This window comes from Hippoglossus hippoglossus, chromosome 22, assembly GCF_009819705.1.
Source record: "Hippoglossus hippoglossus isolate fHipHip1 chromosome 22, fHipHip1.pri, whole genome shotgun sequence".
In the NCBI taxonomy this organism is placed as follows: Eukaryota; Metazoa; Chordata; class Actinopteri; order Pleuronectiformes; family Pleuronectidae; genus Hippoglossus; species Hippoglossus hippoglossus.
In genome coordinates, this window is record NC_047172.1 from 15288661 (window position 1) to 15307149 (window position 18489).

The 18489-nt window shown below is 43.4% G+C and overlaps 2 protein-coding genes across 3 annotated transcripts; both read left to right on the plus strand.

Moving 5' to 3' along the window:
* The first annotated feature begins 4801 nt into the window (after positions 1-4801).
* Positions 4802-7866, plus strand: LOC117755992 (cytochrome P450 1B1-like). Its single transcript, XM_034576253.1, has one exon. It carries the CDS (start codon positions 5082-5084, stop codon positions 6657-6659), a length of 1578 nt encoding a protein of 525 aa, XP_034432144.1. The 5' UTR covers positions 4802-5081; the 3' UTR covers positions 6660-7866.
* A 1031-nt stretch (positions 7867-8897) lies between these two features.
* On the plus strand, positions 8898-11570 carry LOC117755993 (cytochrome P450 1B1-like). Of its 2 annotated transcripts, none has more exons than XM_034576255.1 (2): positions 8898-9038; positions 9152-11570. In XM_034576255.1, the coding sequence occupies exon 2, from the start codon at positions 9178-9180 to the stop codon at positions 10741-10743; it is 1566 nt and encodes a 521-aa protein (XP_034432146.1). In that variant the 5' UTR covers positions 8898-9038; positions 9152-9177; the 3' UTR covers positions 10744-11570. The 2 variants fall into 2 exon arrangements, with proteins under 2 accessions (XP_034432146.1, XP_034432145.1); XM_034576254.1 differs by having other exon boundaries at positions 8904-9038; positions 9149-11570.
* Positions 11571-18489: the final 6919 nt, after the last annotated feature.

An 18489-nucleotide genomic window follows, 5' to 3' on the forward strand; every position in this document is an offset into this window, starting at 1 on the left:
CTCTGCACAATATTTTCCAAAACACATTGCACATAATGCTGGATAAAACAAAAAAGTGGATTTAAACATCTGGATTATCATCATATGAAGACATTTGTTATATTCCACAAGAGTGAGTTTAAAGGAAAATGAATAGTAAAGCTGCATTAATATATATTATTGACCACTTGGGGGCAGTGTAACAAGCTGTAAACATACAGAACTTTGATATTTGCGTTTTACAAAGTTGATAAGAGGAAAATGTGACTCTGAAAAAAGAAAATTGTTAACTAACTTAATACTTTTATTAGTAACACACAAATTAATTCAAATTTTTCAAAATAGATTTAACAAGTTACATGAACAAATTGGATATTTGTTTGAATTTCTTTTTTTTAATATAATTTGTGTGTTACCAATTTACTAGATTTGACAAAGGATTATATTTTGTAGTGTAGCTAGCAGAACATCGTATTTCGTTAAAGTTGTTGTGTCTATTATGACCTGAGGGAAATATCTGTCTCTTTAGCCGAATGCTCCAGCAGCCAGTTACATGCCCTCCTCTTGGTGCTTTTCAGCGTACATGAAGCTTCTGAGAGCGTTTCTGTTGAAAGCAGCTCTCAGCTGTGGCTAGAAATGAGTTTAGCGAGAGCAATGAAACTCAACCAGCTGAGTAACGTTTGAGGCTGACAAAACCAAAACAATGAGCTGAAAGACAATAAAATTCTCCATGGAGCTGAGGATAGTTGGGTGAAAATAAATTGTTGTGGGTTCATTAATGTGAGTGAAACCTTTCAATTAAAATAGTCATTTGGCCCAGTGTTAATATATACAGTATCGATTAGTGCAACTTTAAAAGTGATATCATTACTTTTTTACATTTTCAGTCTCAGCATTAAGACAAAAGAGTTCCACACAGTAAATGTGTTTCCTTCTCATATTGTAAGACGACGTCGAACATTTAAGGGCTGAACTCAATAATACGGGTTGAAATCGATCTCTCTGCTTATACAGCTTCAGCCACAAGTCCATTTAGTATCACCCCACAAAAGTGAGTTGTGTCTTTTCTCAGGCTCTTTAGAAACAAACAACAATCAGGTCAGACACTGAGGTTTTTTTTCCTTTCTTTACAAGTATCTCTCTTTCCCCATTATGCGGTCTGGCGAGCGAAAACGCTGTCATTTCAAACATCACCATCTCTAACTAGCAATGTCCGGTGGTGGTTACCTCCTGGCTGCCTGAGATGGCGCAGACCCAGAGGCCGTTTTTTTTTTTTGTTTTGTTGTTGGTTTGCTTACTGGTTTTGTCTGGGATGTTTTTGGCTTCAGCTTTTTTCGTTCTTGGCACACCTTTGTTCTCACGAGAAAAAAAAACGAAGCTAAAGCTTCACTCAAATTCCTTTATTCTCTGCACTTTCCATTCCTAAGTTCCATCAGCTCCCCAACTGCCTGTAGGACCCCTGGCTCCCACCCCCCCCTTCAAACACACACACACACACACACACACACATACACACACACACACACGCACACACAAACCCCCCTAACCCCCCGTCCCTCTTCCTTCCTCCCTGTCGGTGCTGTGCGTGACAGTAGCTCACTGAGAAGTGGAAATGAGACTAGTAAACAATGATTAGCTCCAGAGCCGGGGCAAGCCTGGCCTGCCATTGGTCCTGTCTCCCCACAGCAAGCGCCCACCCGCTTGCACATGACATGCACCAGCATATAGACCCCATCCCTGCCTGTGCCCTCCCACCACCACCAACCCTCACCCACCCGACTCCCCCCCTCTGACTACTTCCCCCTTTCGCCCCAGAGTCACCGCAGGGTCAGGGCCAACCTTTCACAGCCAGGTTACAAAGGGGTAATCACAGGCAAACACAGCAGCCACACGCAAGATGCACACACGCAAGACGCACACACGCAAGACGCACACACGACACCCCCTCCTCACCCATAACCCTGCACTCCCCCCTCCCTCCCTCAGCCACAAACCTGGCTCTAATTAGCGTGATGGGGATGCGAGTGGCCACATGTGTACGAAGGGGTAGACGCGAACCATGGAGGAGGAGGAGGAGGAGGAGGAGGAGGAGGAGGAGGAGGAGGAGGAGGAGGATGGTGTCAGTAGAGGTGGAGGTGGAGAGGGGGGAGATTCCCCCCTATAGGACTGGAGGAGGAACAGTCTTCCCCCAGTGCAGCCAGTGTACTGGAAGACATTGCTATGGTCCTGGTTAACCGAGGAATCGTTCTGGAGCCACACCACATTGCTCAAGACAAACAGCTCTCAGGCGCAGCTCCGCACCAGCAACACTCTCCCATATCTGTACGAGGCTGTTTAAGGACCGTTGTTGTGAAAGAACAAGAACACATAGCAGCAGTAATTACAACCGAAGCTGCCCGTGCTGTTGCCGTTTCTGTTTGTTGACGCAATGTTAGCATGCTGTGCCAATAGGACCTGTTACTTATGGCTTTATTCAATAAGAGCTCATTACAAGTTATTATTTTATGAGCATGTTTGCGACAGTCGTATAACTTAATAAAAAGAAGCCGGTTGTATCTTTAGAAGCAGTGAAATGCTTTGCAGATCCACTCACTTTATTTGAGGGTCGTAAAACATCCACCGAATGCTCATGGATTTCACCATGAGCATTCGGTGGATGTTCATTTTTTTTATTGACATATGTGTTCTGCATGTGATTTCGCCTCCACTGTGTATAAAGATAAATTCTCCTTCCTCCTCATGGTCGTCATTTGTTTGTAATCGGTCGAACATAAACCCGGAGAATAGCAGTTACTCTCTTGTCATGAAAACTGATGTGCACATCTAATATACGTTGTAAAACACATGTTTAAACAGTCATGTATCACTCTCAACGTCAGCCATCATCCTCCATTACTCACCCTCCTCCTCCTCCTCCTCCTCCTCCTCCTCTAACTCTGTTAATAATGACTGCCTGTGCTTGTGTGTGGCGTTTCTGTCCCTCTGACTTAGTGCCTTACTTCGGAAACGTTTTAGTGCCTTCAATTAGGGTCATTAACTCTGTGCAAAAATAAACTTCACAGTCGGCGGGAACACAAGAAACTAATTTTTGTCCTCTGCGCGGAGGAGGGAAATGTTTCACCCCCGGGAAATCATATTGCTTTAAACGGAAACTTCCTTAGAATCAAGAAATAGAAGATTTAGTTGATTAAAGTTGATAATGAATGCCAAGGATATCTATCTATCTATCTATCTATCTATCTATCTATCTATCAATCTATATCTTACTATTTTTATTTGTCCATCTGTCGTCAATTCATCTATCTATATCTACAAGAGTTTTGAGCACGCACTCTTGACTCATACCTATAAAATAATTGTGCAACTATATCAAAAACAGAGCGCATGATTTATTACATAACAAAAAGGACAATATAACTTCAATATAACTAAAACGAAGTTTGTTTTGCTTTGTGTGGCTTTTTCTTTCTTCTGCATTGCCCCATATTTGTGAGGACTGCTGCCTGAAAGGGGGCCACTTGAAGTTTTCTGTGCGATGACATAACCTGGAGTCTCATGCAAAAGAGTGCAGTTTATGTGTTGGCAAAAACAAGATGTTGCAAATTCAAGTATCAATATTTCATGGGGCGTCCACACTGAGTTACTGCATGTGTTAGTTTGTTGTGCGAGTTCACTCGCTGTATTTTGAAAGATAGACAGAAAGAAAGAAAGAGAGAGAGAAAGATGATTATAATATATTTACATTATGATCATGAGTTATGGTAATCATGAAGAGTGATATTTTCAAAAATACTATTATATCATAGACTGTATGGATTATATTCAGTGTCATGGTGTGATTAACTAATTAATTAATTAATTAATGTATCGATTTATTGATTTATTGATTTGTTGAATGAGATGAAAGATGTTCAGATATGATATTTTGTGTCATATCTAAGCACCAACTATAGCTTTATTTTAAGAGTTGTCTTTAAACATGTCTTTACTTTTTCGCTGCTGTAGTTCTTCATCCCTCTTCTGTGCTCCAACAAGTTTCAATGAGATGACTCTTTTTTTCCCCCTGATCAATTTATTTGCTGAAATTCAAACGATCATGTACAGATCAAATATCCACAAAGGCGGCTGCAGGGTCCTTCGAACACCTTTGGCACAAACTAACGACAAACTAACGAAGCGAAACTTTGTCAACCTGCGGGGTTTAAATGATGGATTTACAGTTGCTTCACACAGACGAGAACATGTGATTAAACGAGTCCCACCAGACTCGTCGCTGCGCACTGAGGAATCAAACTTTCCTAACAGATGATCCATGTAACCAGATGTGCGCAAACAAACTTTTACGCACATCGCTATACCGTCCAATTTACACATAAATAAAAACACGATGAACTGACAACAAAGACACGCTTATATACACCCCGTACAATTCGAACAAGCAGGTATAAACTCAGTCTGAAGTTGGACAAACCGTATCCAAACACTTCCACTGTGCCAAAGTGCGCACGCGGAGTCTCCTGCAGCCAGAGAATCAATCAGGTTAGAAGAGGACGCACAGTGAACCGTGCAGCCTCCGCCAGCTTCTCCAATTAGACGAACAAATTGGCTCGACACGTTTTCCCTACTGAAGCGGTCACCAGTTGCTGAGGACGGCGGCTGTCCACGCTGCACGCTCCCGGTGTCCCCGCTCGCAAGTGCGCGCCTCCAAGAGCGCACCGACAGCAGGGAGAGATAATGGGGTCTGCGGGGCTACCACAATGGGAGGAGTATGAAAGTTATCCCGAGCCCTGCCCACCAACTGCAAAACATATAAGACGCTGGAGTGAAGCAAAGAGCAGGCACTTAATCCTTAAATCTTCATGAAAAGGCTCACTAAAGACAACAAAACTTCTCCCTGACGCACTTCATTTATCAGACATTTGAGTTTTGTTGTTGTTATGACCTCACCTGCATTTGACTTGCACTCCTGAAATATCTTTTTCTCACCTCATATGGATGTACAAGAACTTTATTCGTTTTTTTTCCCAAGCATACAACCACTGAGCAGACTTTGTTGAGAAGTTTTTTTTTTTTTTTTTGGAGGAACAAGTGTGTGTGTCAGAATGGCTCTGGACTCTGAGTTTGGTGTGAAGGGCAGCAGCATCATTAGGGAATGGAGTGGACAGGTCCAGCCGGCTCTGGTCGCCTCCTTAGTTTTCCTCTTCTGTCTGGAAGCCTGTCTGTGGGTCAGGAACCTCAGGCACAAGAGACGACTGCCGGGACCCTTCGCCTGGCCCGTGGTGGGCAACGCCATGCAGCTGGGCCAGATGCCGCATATCACCTTCGCCAGGCTGGCCAAAAAATACGGCAACGTGTATCAGATACGACTCGGCTGCAGCGACATTGTGGTTCTAAATGGAGACAGGGCGATCCGTCAGGCTCTGATAGAGCACAGCACAGAGTTCGCAGGCAGACCCAACTTTGTCTCTTTCCAGATGGTCTCTGGAGGCAGGAGTGTAACATTCACTACTTACAGCAAACAGTGGAAAGCACACAGGAAAATTGCCGAGTCGAGCCTCAGAGCCTTTTCCTCTGCAAATAGTCAGACCAAGAAAGCTTTTGAACAGCATATTACATTTGAGGCCATGGAGCTGGTGCAGGTATTTTTGCGGCACAGCACTGACGCACAGTATTTTGACCCTGCTCATGAATTTACAGTATCTGCTGCCAATATCATGTGCGCGCTCTGCTTTGGGAAGCGATACGGACATGATGACTTAGAGTTCAGGACCCTGTTGAAAAAAGTTAACAAGTTTGGAGAGACAGTCGGGGCAGGAAGCCTGGTCGATGTCATGCCCTGGCTCCAGTCCTTCCCTAACCCGGTCCGCAGCGTCTATGAAAACTTCAAAAACCTCAACGAGGAGTTTTTCGCCTTTGTGAAAGATAAAGTGGTGCAGCACAGAGAGTCCTTCAGCCCTGATGTGACCCGGGACATGAGTGACGCCATCATCAACGTGATCGAGCATGGAAAAGACAGTGGACTGTCTAAAGAGTTCGTCGAAGCGACAGTAACAGATATCATTGGAGCAGGTCAAGACACAACATCAACTGTCATGCAGTGGATCGTGCTGCTCCTCGTCAAATACCCAGATATGCAAACCAAGCTCCACGAGCTCATAGACAAAGCGGTGGGCCCAGACAGACTGCCAACAATTGAGGACAGGAGCAGCCTGGCATACCTGGATGCCTTCATCTATGAGACCATGCGCTTCACCAGCTTCGTCCCCGTCACCATCCCACACTCCACAACCTCAGACGTCACGATTGAAGGTCTCCACATCCCGAAAGACACGGTTGTATTCATCAATCAGTGGTCCGTCAACCACGACCCCCTGAAGTGGAAGGACCCGCACATCTTTGACCCCATGCGTTTCCTTAACGAAAACGGGGCCCTCGACAAAGACATCACAAACGGCGTGATGATCTTTTCAACGGGTAAAAGACGCTGCATCGGCAACCAGATCGCCAAGGTGGAGGCGTTTCTATTAACAGCAGTGCTGCTGCACCAGTGCAGCCTTGAGAGCGACCCCTCTCAGCCCCTCTCTCTTGACTGCTCCTACGGGCTCACGCTGAAGCCCCTCCGATTCTGTGTCAGCGCCAAGCTCAGGGGGAAGCTGCTCGGCTTAGTTTCCCCAGCATGAACAGCGTGTCCCTGTATTGTGACTCAAGGCCAGCAAACACTTTTCCACCAATGACTTTTACAGTAACAGTGAGTATCAGTATACCTGCACTAAATCCTGTTGTAAGATTCACATATTTAATAATATTTAATGGATATTTTAACACAGTGTGCTTTTGTTTTGTTGTTGGTGCCGGACTGAGAGTAGGATTTCAAAGATGTGTCATTAGCTGCAGGGTGAAACCTTGTGGACAGTTGGAATCAGTGCAAATATTACACCTCTGCTCCACAAAAATATTCTATACTTGATCAGATCTTGTGCATAATTGTTTCATTCTGAGTTGTGTACTTGTTTTACATCCACTATTGTATATGTAAATGCACGGTGTGTGCTGGAATTAGCTCTCTGTCCTATAAATGTCAGTTTAAACTAATATAACTACATGAAAATGCTTGTGAATGTTACCAAGTCACCTGATGACTTATTGTTCTCTATTGTAATATGTAAGAAGATATTTAACCTATGCCATGTAACTCAGTTACAACATGTTTTTTCATAATTTCATATTTCAGGTATGATAATAAATGTAATGAAATGTAATGTATTTCACCATCTACTGTACTCAAAGCATATGAACACATTAAACTAAGAGTGATCAAAGTGGCGTTGGAGGGTGGGGGGTGGCATTTTTGTGAAGGAGGAAGACGTTCATTACTAAGGAAGCAAGCAACCACACTGTCGTGAGGATGAAGAGCAGACACTGCCGTGGACTGCAGACACTTCACACACTTGTCATGTATGTATTCAGGGTTTCAGTTTTACTGTACAAGCACTGCAGCCCCCCCCCCCCCCCCCCCCCCCCTCCTCCTGTGCCAAACCCAAGTCTCACCCGTTCAAACGAAACACATGTGCAGCAGCAAAAAAATAAATAAAAAATCACTCACGAGGCATTCTCAAAAACATGTTTGTTTACAGAACAACTATTTCAAAGCAACACGGACGTTCACCGCACCCTCTTTAAGCTTCTGCATTCAGGAACTATGGTGTTATAATGAAAGAGTGGGAGTGTTCCTTCTGTCCGTGTCAAGGCAACAAGTCGAACTCAGTGGGGCCTCGAATGTTAAAGCGTTCATCACAGAGGATATTTTGTTATCAGTGTGTCGGCTTCATATGATGGCAAAAATAAGCTATATCTGAATAAATGAATAAAGTGAATTGTCAACAATCAGTGTGATTATTTGACTGTCCTTTTACCCTCAAGAAAGAAGCTGAACAAAAAATATCACAATATTCCCGTAGGCCTGCTCAGCTATGTGCACATCACGTCTCTGGCTGTGATATGAAAGTAGTTTTCTCCGCCCCTGTTGGCACCGTCCAGATACTAGATGTGCCAGCTTTGTGACATTAGGAACCAACCATTGTTTAAATGTCTGTCATTACTCATTGTTCCAAAAATAGAAACTTCTAGAAGACTCTACTTGGCCAAATATCACTAAAACCAAATCGGATGCTTTTTAAAGTTCTTCCTTTAGTTGCACAATCACCAGCAAATAAGCAGATTTACAGCAAGGGCAAATGTATTTTTATGGAGCAGAATAAGTCGTGCTGTTTGTATCTGTTCAGTGTTTGACTCTTAAAACGCACAGCTTTCATGATGATATCCCAGAGCCCTGTTTCCTCTGTGTGGTTATAATTAACAGCTTGGCTGTAAATAACAGAAACCAAATCATGTTTTAAATGGTCACGGAAAGTCCATAGGAAACAGCAAAAAGCAAAAACATGTAAACCCAGAGGAAAAAACAATCAACTCCAGCTCATTGTCCATTATTAACACTTTATGCTCCCACTTTAAAATTCCATCCATTCCAACACAAGTTCCCCTTTACACATGTATTATTATTATTATTATTATTATTATTATTATTATTATTATTATTATTATTATTATTATTATTATTATGTGACAAAAACATGTAGGCCCCACATGACATGTAGGGTTGTTAGTCTTTAAAACTGTCTCTGTCATGTTCTTTGGCAACACAACTATAAATCCTTATTTTTTCTGGCAACAGGTTTCATTAAGTAGCTGCTCCCCTCCTCGTCCTAGATGGGACAGTGCTGGAGGGAGGCCTGGGAAGGAGTAGGACTAAGGTCTGCAGGCTGTGGTCAAAATGGGAGGGGAGAGATAATAAAAAACCTGAGTCGCTGACCCCTCCCACTATAGAGATACATATAAGCGAAGTGTTAAGGCTTGAATCTGCATTCTTCTGAGGTGGTCATCTGAAGACGTGCTGCACCACTGCTAACCAGCCGAGCTGATCGAGCCCTTCTCAACCCAGCTTCTGTGGAGGAGGGGGAGTGAGACAGCATGTGAGCGCTGCTTGGAGCCCCTTTCATTCGGTAGGGCTATTTTATCCATCTGAAAAAGTAAAGATTTGTATTTTAATCAATTTTGAACTGTTTCTTTGAATTGTTTCGCATTTGAAGTGACATTTTCCCTTTATTTGAAGCAGTGGATGACAAACTACAGCACAGCACAATGGCTCAAGTGGACTCTGAGTTTGGTGTGAAGGGCAGCAGCCTCATCAGGGAATGGAGTGGACAGGTCCAGCCGGCTCTGGTCGCCTCCTTCGTTTTCCTCTTCTGTCTGGAAGCCTGTCTGTGGGTCAGGAACCTCAGGCTCAAGAGACGACTGCCGGGACCTTTCGCCTGGCCCGTGGTGGGCAACGCCATGCAGCTGGGCCAGATGCCGCACATCACCTTCGCCAGGCTGGCCAAAAAGTACGGCAACGTGTACCAGATACGACTCGGCTGCAGCGACATTGTGGTTCTAAATGGAGACAGGGCGATCCGTCAGGCTCTGATAGAGCACAGCACAGAGTTCGCAGGCAGACCCAACTTTGTCTCATTTCAGTCTGTCTCAGGGGGGAAAAGTATAACTTTCACCAATTACAGCAAACAGTGGAAGATGCATAGGAAAATTGCTCAATCAACAATTAGAGCGTTCTCATCCGCCAACAGCCAGACCAAGAAAGCCTTTGAGCAGCAAATTGTGGCAGAGGCCACAGAGCTAGTTGAGATTTTCCTTAAACTCAGTGCTCAGGGCCAGTATTTCAACCCTGCTCATGAGCTGACAGTAGCTTCAGCTAATGTGATTTGTGCTTTGTGCTTTGGAAAACGATACGGACACGATGACGTTGAGTTTAGAGCCTTGTTAGAGCAGGTAGATCAGTTCGGACGGACGGTTGGGGCCGGCAGCCTTGTAGATGTGATGCCATGGCTTCAGTCTTTCCCTAATCCAGTCCGCAGTGTCTTTAAAAACTTCAAAATCCTGAACAAAGAGTTCTTCACGTTTATCCAGAGCAAAGTGAAGGAGCACAGAGAGACATTTGATCCAGAGGTGACGAGGGACATGAGCGATGCGTTTATCGGCATCATTGACAAATCTGACAGTGATAATGGGCTCACCAAAGGTCACGCTGAGGCGGCGGTGTCCGATCTGATCGGAGCAGGCCTGGACACTGTCTCCACGGCTCTTCACTGGATCGTCCTTCTTCTGGCTAAACACCCTGAAATCCAAACCAAACTCCATGAGCTCATAGACAAAGTGGTGGGCCCGGACAGACTGCCATCGATCGAGGACAGGAGCAGCCTCACGTACGTGGACGCCTTCATCTATGAGACTATGCGCTACACCAGCTTTGTCCCAGTCACCATCCCCCACTCCACGACCTCAGACGTTACCGTTGAGGGCCTTCACATCCCCAAGGACACGGTGGTCTTCGTCAATCAGTGGTCCGTCAATCACGACCCCCTAAATTGGAAGGACCCACAAGACTTTGACCCCTCGCGCTTCCTGGATGAAAGTGGCTCCCTGGACAAGGACCTCACAAACAATGTTATGATCTTCTCAGCAGGGAAGAGAAGGTGCATCGGGGACCAGATTGCCAAAGTCGAGATTTTTTTGTTCTTCGCGATTCTGCTCCACCAGTGCAGCTTTGAGAAATGCCCCGACGAGGACCTGTCTTTAAATTGCTCGTATGGTTTAACACTGAAGCCTTTAGATTACAAGATCGCTGCCAAACTCAGGGGAAGAACCACTTAAAGGCCAATAAAAAGCTGTGTGACTGTGGTTTCTGCGATTTAAGAAAAGCAGTGTGAGGTAAGTCTTCTGGAATAAATATGTATGCCTTGTATGACAGAGGATTTTTTTTATAGCTTTTGATTAACCCCCCCAAAAAATGCAAACGATAAGCTTGTTACTTCTGCTGACATTTGTGAAAGTTATTTCATTGGGAAACAAAGCATTGGTTAATGTATTAAAACTATGCATCCTTAGTAAGAATAAAAGTTATTTCTCAGCTCAAAGAAGATTTCACTCCTCAAAAACTGGGAGTCTAAGCAAATGAGAAAACCTGAAAATATACTGTGTCATGTAAGTGACAGAAAAAAATGACGTGAAAGCTTCGATGTGGTCGACCATAACCACAATTCATAATAAACTCTAACAATGTATTGTTATTTATATGAGGCTATTTAGTGGAATGTCTCCCGAAATGCAATATAAACTGGCTGGTGATGACTAAATGTCTTTTTCGGTGCTGATGGGGAGAAATGATGGAGCAGCTGTGTGGTCTATCCACCTAAACACTCATATGTACTGGAGTTTATTATATCTTTCAGCTCAATACATATTCAATGTGCATGTCATTACATTCATGTGCTCTGAAATCCTGCATAATACTGCTATATCCAACAACGTGTGTAAAAGCCACTAATCAAACTGCCTTAGCTCACATAACACTGTGCAATACGCTGTATGGTTACAGAAGCTAAACAATGTTTCATAATGACCCTGGGTGATACAGTCTGTACTCTGTCGTGACTAAAAGCTTGTACAATGAACGTTCCAATAAACAATTTTGTACTGATTCCTACCTGAATCTGTGGGATGTGTGTATCAGCCGAAGAGAATCACAAAGGCGAGAGAGGTCAAAGAGATAATAATAGATCATGATGTCTGGTCTCGGTGTTGTCGTTAAACTTTAATGTGGGTTACAGGCCCGGCATGCCCCTGTTCCCCCCCGCCTTACAAGCAGCCTGTGACTCGGTGCATCAGCACAGGCAGCGTTAAGCAGCCGCGAGCTGCACTCATCAATATTTAACACGGGCCGCGCTGTACTCTTGACTGCTGTGTCATTTTTTTTGTCCTGAACACAGACATCGTTCAGATTCACACACTCAGTGAGCAGCCCTGCATCTCCTAAACTGATGTCATGTCTAATAAAAGGTGTGAATTTCAAAAGGCTAAGAGTGAATGGCACTTCTTTAATACTTAGCACTTTAACTTTGGGCAGGGGGGGGGGTTACCCTATCAGACACTATTTACAGGGGAGGGAGGTGGGCTGGGGTGAGTCAAGTCAGGCTACATTTGAATAATCTACGCTTGTCAGCCCACTTTGCACTTTACGTGAGTATCACATCCCTTGAGTGGTTTCATTTGGTTTCTTCTGCCACTGTTTTTGTTGCAGATTGGGTTTGGCACATGTTGTTTGGCCCTGTAGGAGAAGTGGAATGTAAATAAGAGCATTTACTTGAGTGCTGTACCTAAGTGGATTTTTGTACAAGTTACATTTCAGGTTAAGGTTCTATAAAGATACATGAGAACTTTGTTACCTCTGCCAAGTAGCTTATGCTTTCATCCCTTCCCATTGGTTTGTTTGTTTGTTTGTAAGAACAATTATGCAAAAACTACTGGACAGATTTCAACAGAACCTGGTGGAAGGACGTCGGGTCGGGGAAGAACCCATTAAATGTTTGTTTTGTTTTTTTTCACTTCCTTTAACATTGTGAGATGCGTTTTTTAAACATTTTCCTTGATTTCTCAGAGAATAAGAAGAGAATGGATCTCGATGAAAAATCGATCAGGCATTTTTAGGGGACTGATATTTATGAGTGTGTGCAATTTGATGCAAATCCATTAAAAATGCAGATCTAGTACATTTAAAAGTGGTTTCATAAGGGGCACTCTACTGAGCCATTTTTGCCATTCTTGTTAAAGATCAAATAATTTGTCTCGAAACTATTTGGCCTGTGTCTCAATACAAAAAGGCAGCGTCTGGCTGAGTCCTTCAACGCATTTCAGATGTCGCCATCTTGTTTCATTTATTACAGTTTGAGGAGGACAAATTGTGCAGTATTTTACAAAAAAAAGTTGTTAAAAAGAGTGGAATTTAACGTGTGAAGTTTCTTCTTTTCTACACCAATATTCATCATGTGACCCCGACATTGGGAACCACTGGACTCAGCAGCCTAATGATATATAAAACAGTTAAATCGACAACAGCCAATATGCACTGATGCATCAGTATAGCATCTATAAAAATTAAGAAGTAGTAGTGTCAGATAAAATAGTCCTTGTGACTACTATATTACTGCATTTTACATTTTTTATATTTACCTATATACTTACTTAATTTGAGTCTTTGAGCGATGATTATTATTCATCTTTTCAAATGCTGCGTCGTTTCAACCTGACGTGACCCTCCTGTGTTTGCACTAATGTCTCTTTAATAATGACTCTCCCTTATTTTCTATCCCTTGTACAAAATATTTGCTGTCACGTCATGTGATTGGCATCTATTCCAACAAGTGCAGGCAACAAACCTCCTGAAATTCTTCCTGCCAAATAACTTTTTTCTATTTTGGGAAAACCAAAACCACTAGTTGCTCAACATTTATCCTGCTATAAGTATGCTCCATAAATGTTAGTTTAACTGAGGGTTAGCAGCTCATCATTTTCATCCCCCCGTCTTATTTTTATGTCCACTCTCTTCTCCCATGAGTTGCCTCAGTGAGTGGACGTGAGTCTCCCTGCAGGAGCAGGAGTGTGGATGGAAACTGAAGTTTTCCCTGGAGTTAATACAGAGGCGGCTGGAGACATTCTGTCCTGTTCACATACTCTCTCTCTCCCAAACTCTCTCTCTTTGCTCTGACACCACAGGCGGGGGAGGAACAGGCCACCTGAACTCCCCCGTTTGCATCGCTGCTTCCCGAAACATCCACGAAATGTGTCCAGCTGAAAGACTTCCTTTCACCCTGAGTCACCGGCTCCGCATCCCCTCTGCAGACCTGCTGAACTGTGGAGGCTGACGGTTTCTCTGAGGTCGTTCACATTCTGCACATGGTCAGAGTGACCTCCCACAATGTTCTCACCACCAGATACCAAACTGCCCCGCTGGAGCTTTGACATGCGAACTGCACTCACTGTTATAGGCGATGCACAGTGAGGTAGAATCACTTAAAAGTAGACAAACGCAGGCAAATTGTCCACAAAACCTCTTCCCCGTGTCCGCTGCCGTCATCTGCTGAAAACACAGCGTCACATTGTGTCTGGGAACAGCCGTGTGTGCTCAGTCAGCCAATCTTTCCGACAACGCCCCCCCCCCCATAGACCAACACACTGACCACAGCTACACTCCAAATCCTAAATGTTGCAGACAAACAATGTGATTGTAATTTTGCACGCTCTTCAATCTTAAACAAGAAAAGCACCAGACACCACAGTGAATCATTAATCATTGTATTACAGGGGAAAAAATGAAACAGGGAGAAAAGCATTTTTCTTTGATTATCAAGAACAAATTCAGGGGGAAAAAAAGAGGCTCATGCAAAATAAGTATGAATCAACTTTTTCCCACAGAACAAAGGTGACATTTAAAACAAGTCAAACAGCTATGAGCACACAGAGGTACACACACACTCACCTCTTTTTATTCACATGGTAAATGGACTGTATTTATATAGTGCTTTTCCAGTCTTATCAACCACATTTATCCATTCCTACAGAACTTCTATACGCTGTGTATTTTCTAGTACACACCTGTATGGCTGTCAGGGGCAGTTTGGGGTTCAGTATCTTGCTCAAGGACACTTCAGAATGTAGACAGGAGAAGAATTCCGTGGCCTTTTCTGTGTTCTCCCGCTTCCTCCCACAGTCCAAAGACATGAAGATTGAGGTTAGGTTGAATGGAGACTAGAGTGAATGGTTGTTTGTCTCTGTATGTTGGCCCCGTGATATGCTGGCGTGATATGTCCAGGGTGTAGCCCACCTGTCACCCAATGTCAGCTGGGATTGGCTCCAGCTCCTCTTGGACCCTATAAAGGATAAGCTGTATAGATGATGGATGAACACTGGATAATAAGAGGGAAAGGAAATGAGAGTTGACACTTCAATAATCCTGATCACTTTTTCAACATGATGCTCTGAGTATTAAAAGACCGCTGTCCTGCATCAGGCCTAAATGTGTCCAAACAAACTGGAAAGAGCTGTGATGCGCGTTGTGAATCGTCGTAATATATTCCAGAGTTTGTTTGATGTTCCACTTGTGAGTTCGAAAAATGTTTCCTCTCTCTTCAACGCCCCTGTGGAATTATGTCATGGACGTACACTGAACAGGACTTACAATAATGTTCCACTTAACATTATAATCAAAGTCGTGCCACCTTGAAGCTCAGCGTCCTGCATCAGACTCTGTCTTTTGACGCATTACTAACATACGGTCAAGACCTGCAATTAGTGACCTTCACTTCATGTTCTGGAAATACAACCTCGTCCCAAGGACACGTGAAGTGGCCCTTTTCAATAAACAATGACCCAACTCATTATTTCAGGGTGGGACGGCCAGCGCTTGTTGCTGTGTCCGAGCTGGGTTTGTGTTTTGGAGCGATGGCAGAAGAGGGACCTTTGCTATAAAATTACACCATTCATTTCCATTCGCCACATTTTCTTTCCATATAACAAACAGTTATTTTCATGAGGTGCAGGAGGAGGCGATCCGTGTTGGTCAGTGTGAGAACACAGCGAGCGTGTGGTTCCTGTGCATGGACGGGAGTTCACATCACGGCCGGTCACAGTCGAGTTCAAGCGGCTGATTTTGTTTGATATGGAAACTGTGCAGCAGTGTTTCCTGTGATTTATGTTAAATGACGTGATGCCGGTGGCGTTTAGTGAAACGAGAGGAAGGTGGAGGAGCATGCACCGTCTCTCCCCATGTGACCATCTGCCATCACTGAGACAGGCTGAGGCTGAGACTGTGCCGGGTTTTCCACCTTCTCCTAGTGATGGAGGAAGTACTCCAACATCTACGTAAAAGTACAAATAAATAGGCAAAAACTGACTCAAGTCTGTGGCTCAGAGGTGGCCTTTTCAGATATTTCTCCACCAGTGAGTGCTGCTGCTGCTGTGGATGAGGAGGCAGATTCCAAGGATGCATCTATACAGATACGCTAAATGGAGAAGTTTGGAATCGCTGCTGGCCGTGTTTTAGTTAGAAAACTGCAGGGTGTTTTAGTCCGGGACGGGCAGAATCGAAAATGTTTGGAATCGATGACGCAGACACCCACAGCCACTTTTCGCTCACAATGTGCTGATAATGAAAATGTAGTGGTATGGCTGAACCCTAATATTACCTGCTCTGATTGGATCAGTGGAACAAATCCCCCTCTCTCTATTGAAAGTAGTGATATTTGCTGGCATATGTAATAGAGGAAATGTGAAAAGTACGCTAAAGAAAATCCATTGAGTACTGTAATGGAGTAAATGTACTTTGTTCCATTCAACCACTGCTCCTGAGGTGACGTTCACATTCTTCAGTGTGTAAACATCTGTACTTCCTCACTATCTGTCAAGAACAGCAGACACATAACTCCCTCTTTGCTTGCCAAACCTAGAGAGCAAATTAGATTACCGCAGCGTGTCTCCTACATATAACCCATGATCTCATTCATCTCATGATAAATCAGCTCTGGTGGAGCTTCAGAGAAAGTATCTGGGACTTCCCCGTAGGTCCAGCACCTTCACAAGGCCATCAATCTTGTGCAGTGTCCAAGATAGTGCTGTCCGCTCAGATGATAATGAAACACTGGCACCACTGTTGTTGGTGCCAGTGCAACTCAGACTGGGACCTCTCACGGAGGAGCGTAGAGAAGGAATGAGAAGAGGATGGATTCGATTTGTATTTTAAAGGAGAGGAAATAAATCAGCTTATTGCATTATCCTGTATTTGTTCACGTAACATGAGAATGTTGGAAGAGCTCAACGTTGTGATATCCCACATATCACATGGAGGGACAGGGGAAGATTTGCAAGATATGTATTTGTACAGAACATGGAGAGAAAAATAATAACAATCATTAAATTAATAAACACATTCACTGTACTTAAGCCTGGTACACACGAGAGGATTTTTAACTCTAAACCGATTTTACGATTTCACAGAGGTGATTGCTGACACGTGATTCTTCTTCAGTTTTTTTTTTATGGTGGGTGTTAAAGAACATTTAGGGGCATTACCCCCACCTTTTGAATTGGTGTGGAAAACCTGTGTGGTTAAACGTGACTTCAGAAGAAAATCGAACATGGACGTTGTGTATTCTAAATTAAACCTGACAAATAGTGTACCGCTAAAATCAACAAATAAACCAGGAGAGATTAAATTACAATTAAATCATTTCTAAAATTACAGTGTGGAAATTTCCCTCTTAGAATGCCTGGGGGTTTTAGCCTGGACATGTCTCCAGTGTATCCCAGGACCAACATAATGAGACAAACAAGCATTCACACTAACATTCACACAGTTTAGAGTCTCCATTATATCTAACCCCACGGAGAGACCCACACAGACACGAGGAGAACATGCAAACTGTAAGTTGGAATTCGAACCATCAATGCCCTTGTTGTTGGTGCTAACCACATTTTTTTTTCAAGAAAGTTTAGAAATCCACTTAAATGGATATGTTACACTATATTTTATGAGCAAAAGCTTATGGACTCATACGTGATGGCACATCTCATCCCAAAGCCTCCTCTCTTTCTACAAGATTCTGGAACACGTCTGTGGAAACTTTCTCCAAGAGCATTTGGGACTGACCTTTAGTTGGTGTTCCACTATATTCCAAAGGGGTTAAGTTCACGTTCACAGGACCTCTGTCACACTGAAACAGGGAAAAGGTCTTTACCAAACTCAAGTTGGAGGCTTTTTTCCCCTCTAAACCAACATTATATGCTCCATAGCATTCATATTTCCCTTAATTTAAACTATGGGGCAGAAATAAAAAAATAGCACAAACATAGAGGAATAAAATTCAGTTAGAATATGTGTAAAAGTATATTTTGGGCTATATGTTATATAATGGACAATGACCAGTTACTCTCAGTCTGAACAGTCTGTGTCTATGGTCTAAAACAGTGGCAGATGTGCAGCCAGAGTAATCATCTGAATCCACAGTGAATATATAATATTGTCTAATCTTGAGAATGAGAGAGCAACATATTATCACCAGAGACACCAAGGTCAATCGAGATGTGGTCTCTGATATCCACTGTCTCAGATATATAACAGAGAAATTAGGTCATGACCCTGTATCCTGTAATAGCTTGCTGCAATTCTATAGAGTCTATATATGAAATTCCAGTCGATAAACTGAGGTATGTAATATCTTGTAACCATCTCCAAGAAACGAAAAACAATAGTCACAAGCTCCCGTGTCAAAAAAGCTACCCATAATTCAGCTCTCCGCTGTAGCAGAACCCTTCTCCTCCTTCCATCCCTCGCTTTCACGCCATTCCACTTCAAGCCCTCTTCTTGGCAACACTTTACCCCAGACCAAAACAATTTAGCAATAAGCTATTTGCGTTCGCGGGGATTCGTTTTCAGTTGTTTTTGCATTCCCCTTTTGTAGTGGGCCCTGATTGCCTGTCAGAATTTCCCCACTCACTGGGAGAAGAAGGGTTTAGACTCTCTCTACTGAAAATACCTCACTCTAACACTTGGAACTGTCCGCACTTGGA

Excerpts from the sequence above, each read along its gene's own strand:
- LOC117755993 (XM_034576255.1), top strand. The coding sequence starts at position 9,178 with ATGGCTCAAGTGGACTCTGAGTTTGGTGTGAAGGGCAGCAGCCTCATC.
- LOC117755992 (XM_034576253.1), top strand. The coding sequence starts at position 5,082 with ATGGCTCTGGACTCTGAGTTTGGTGTGAAGGGCAGCAGCATCATTAGG.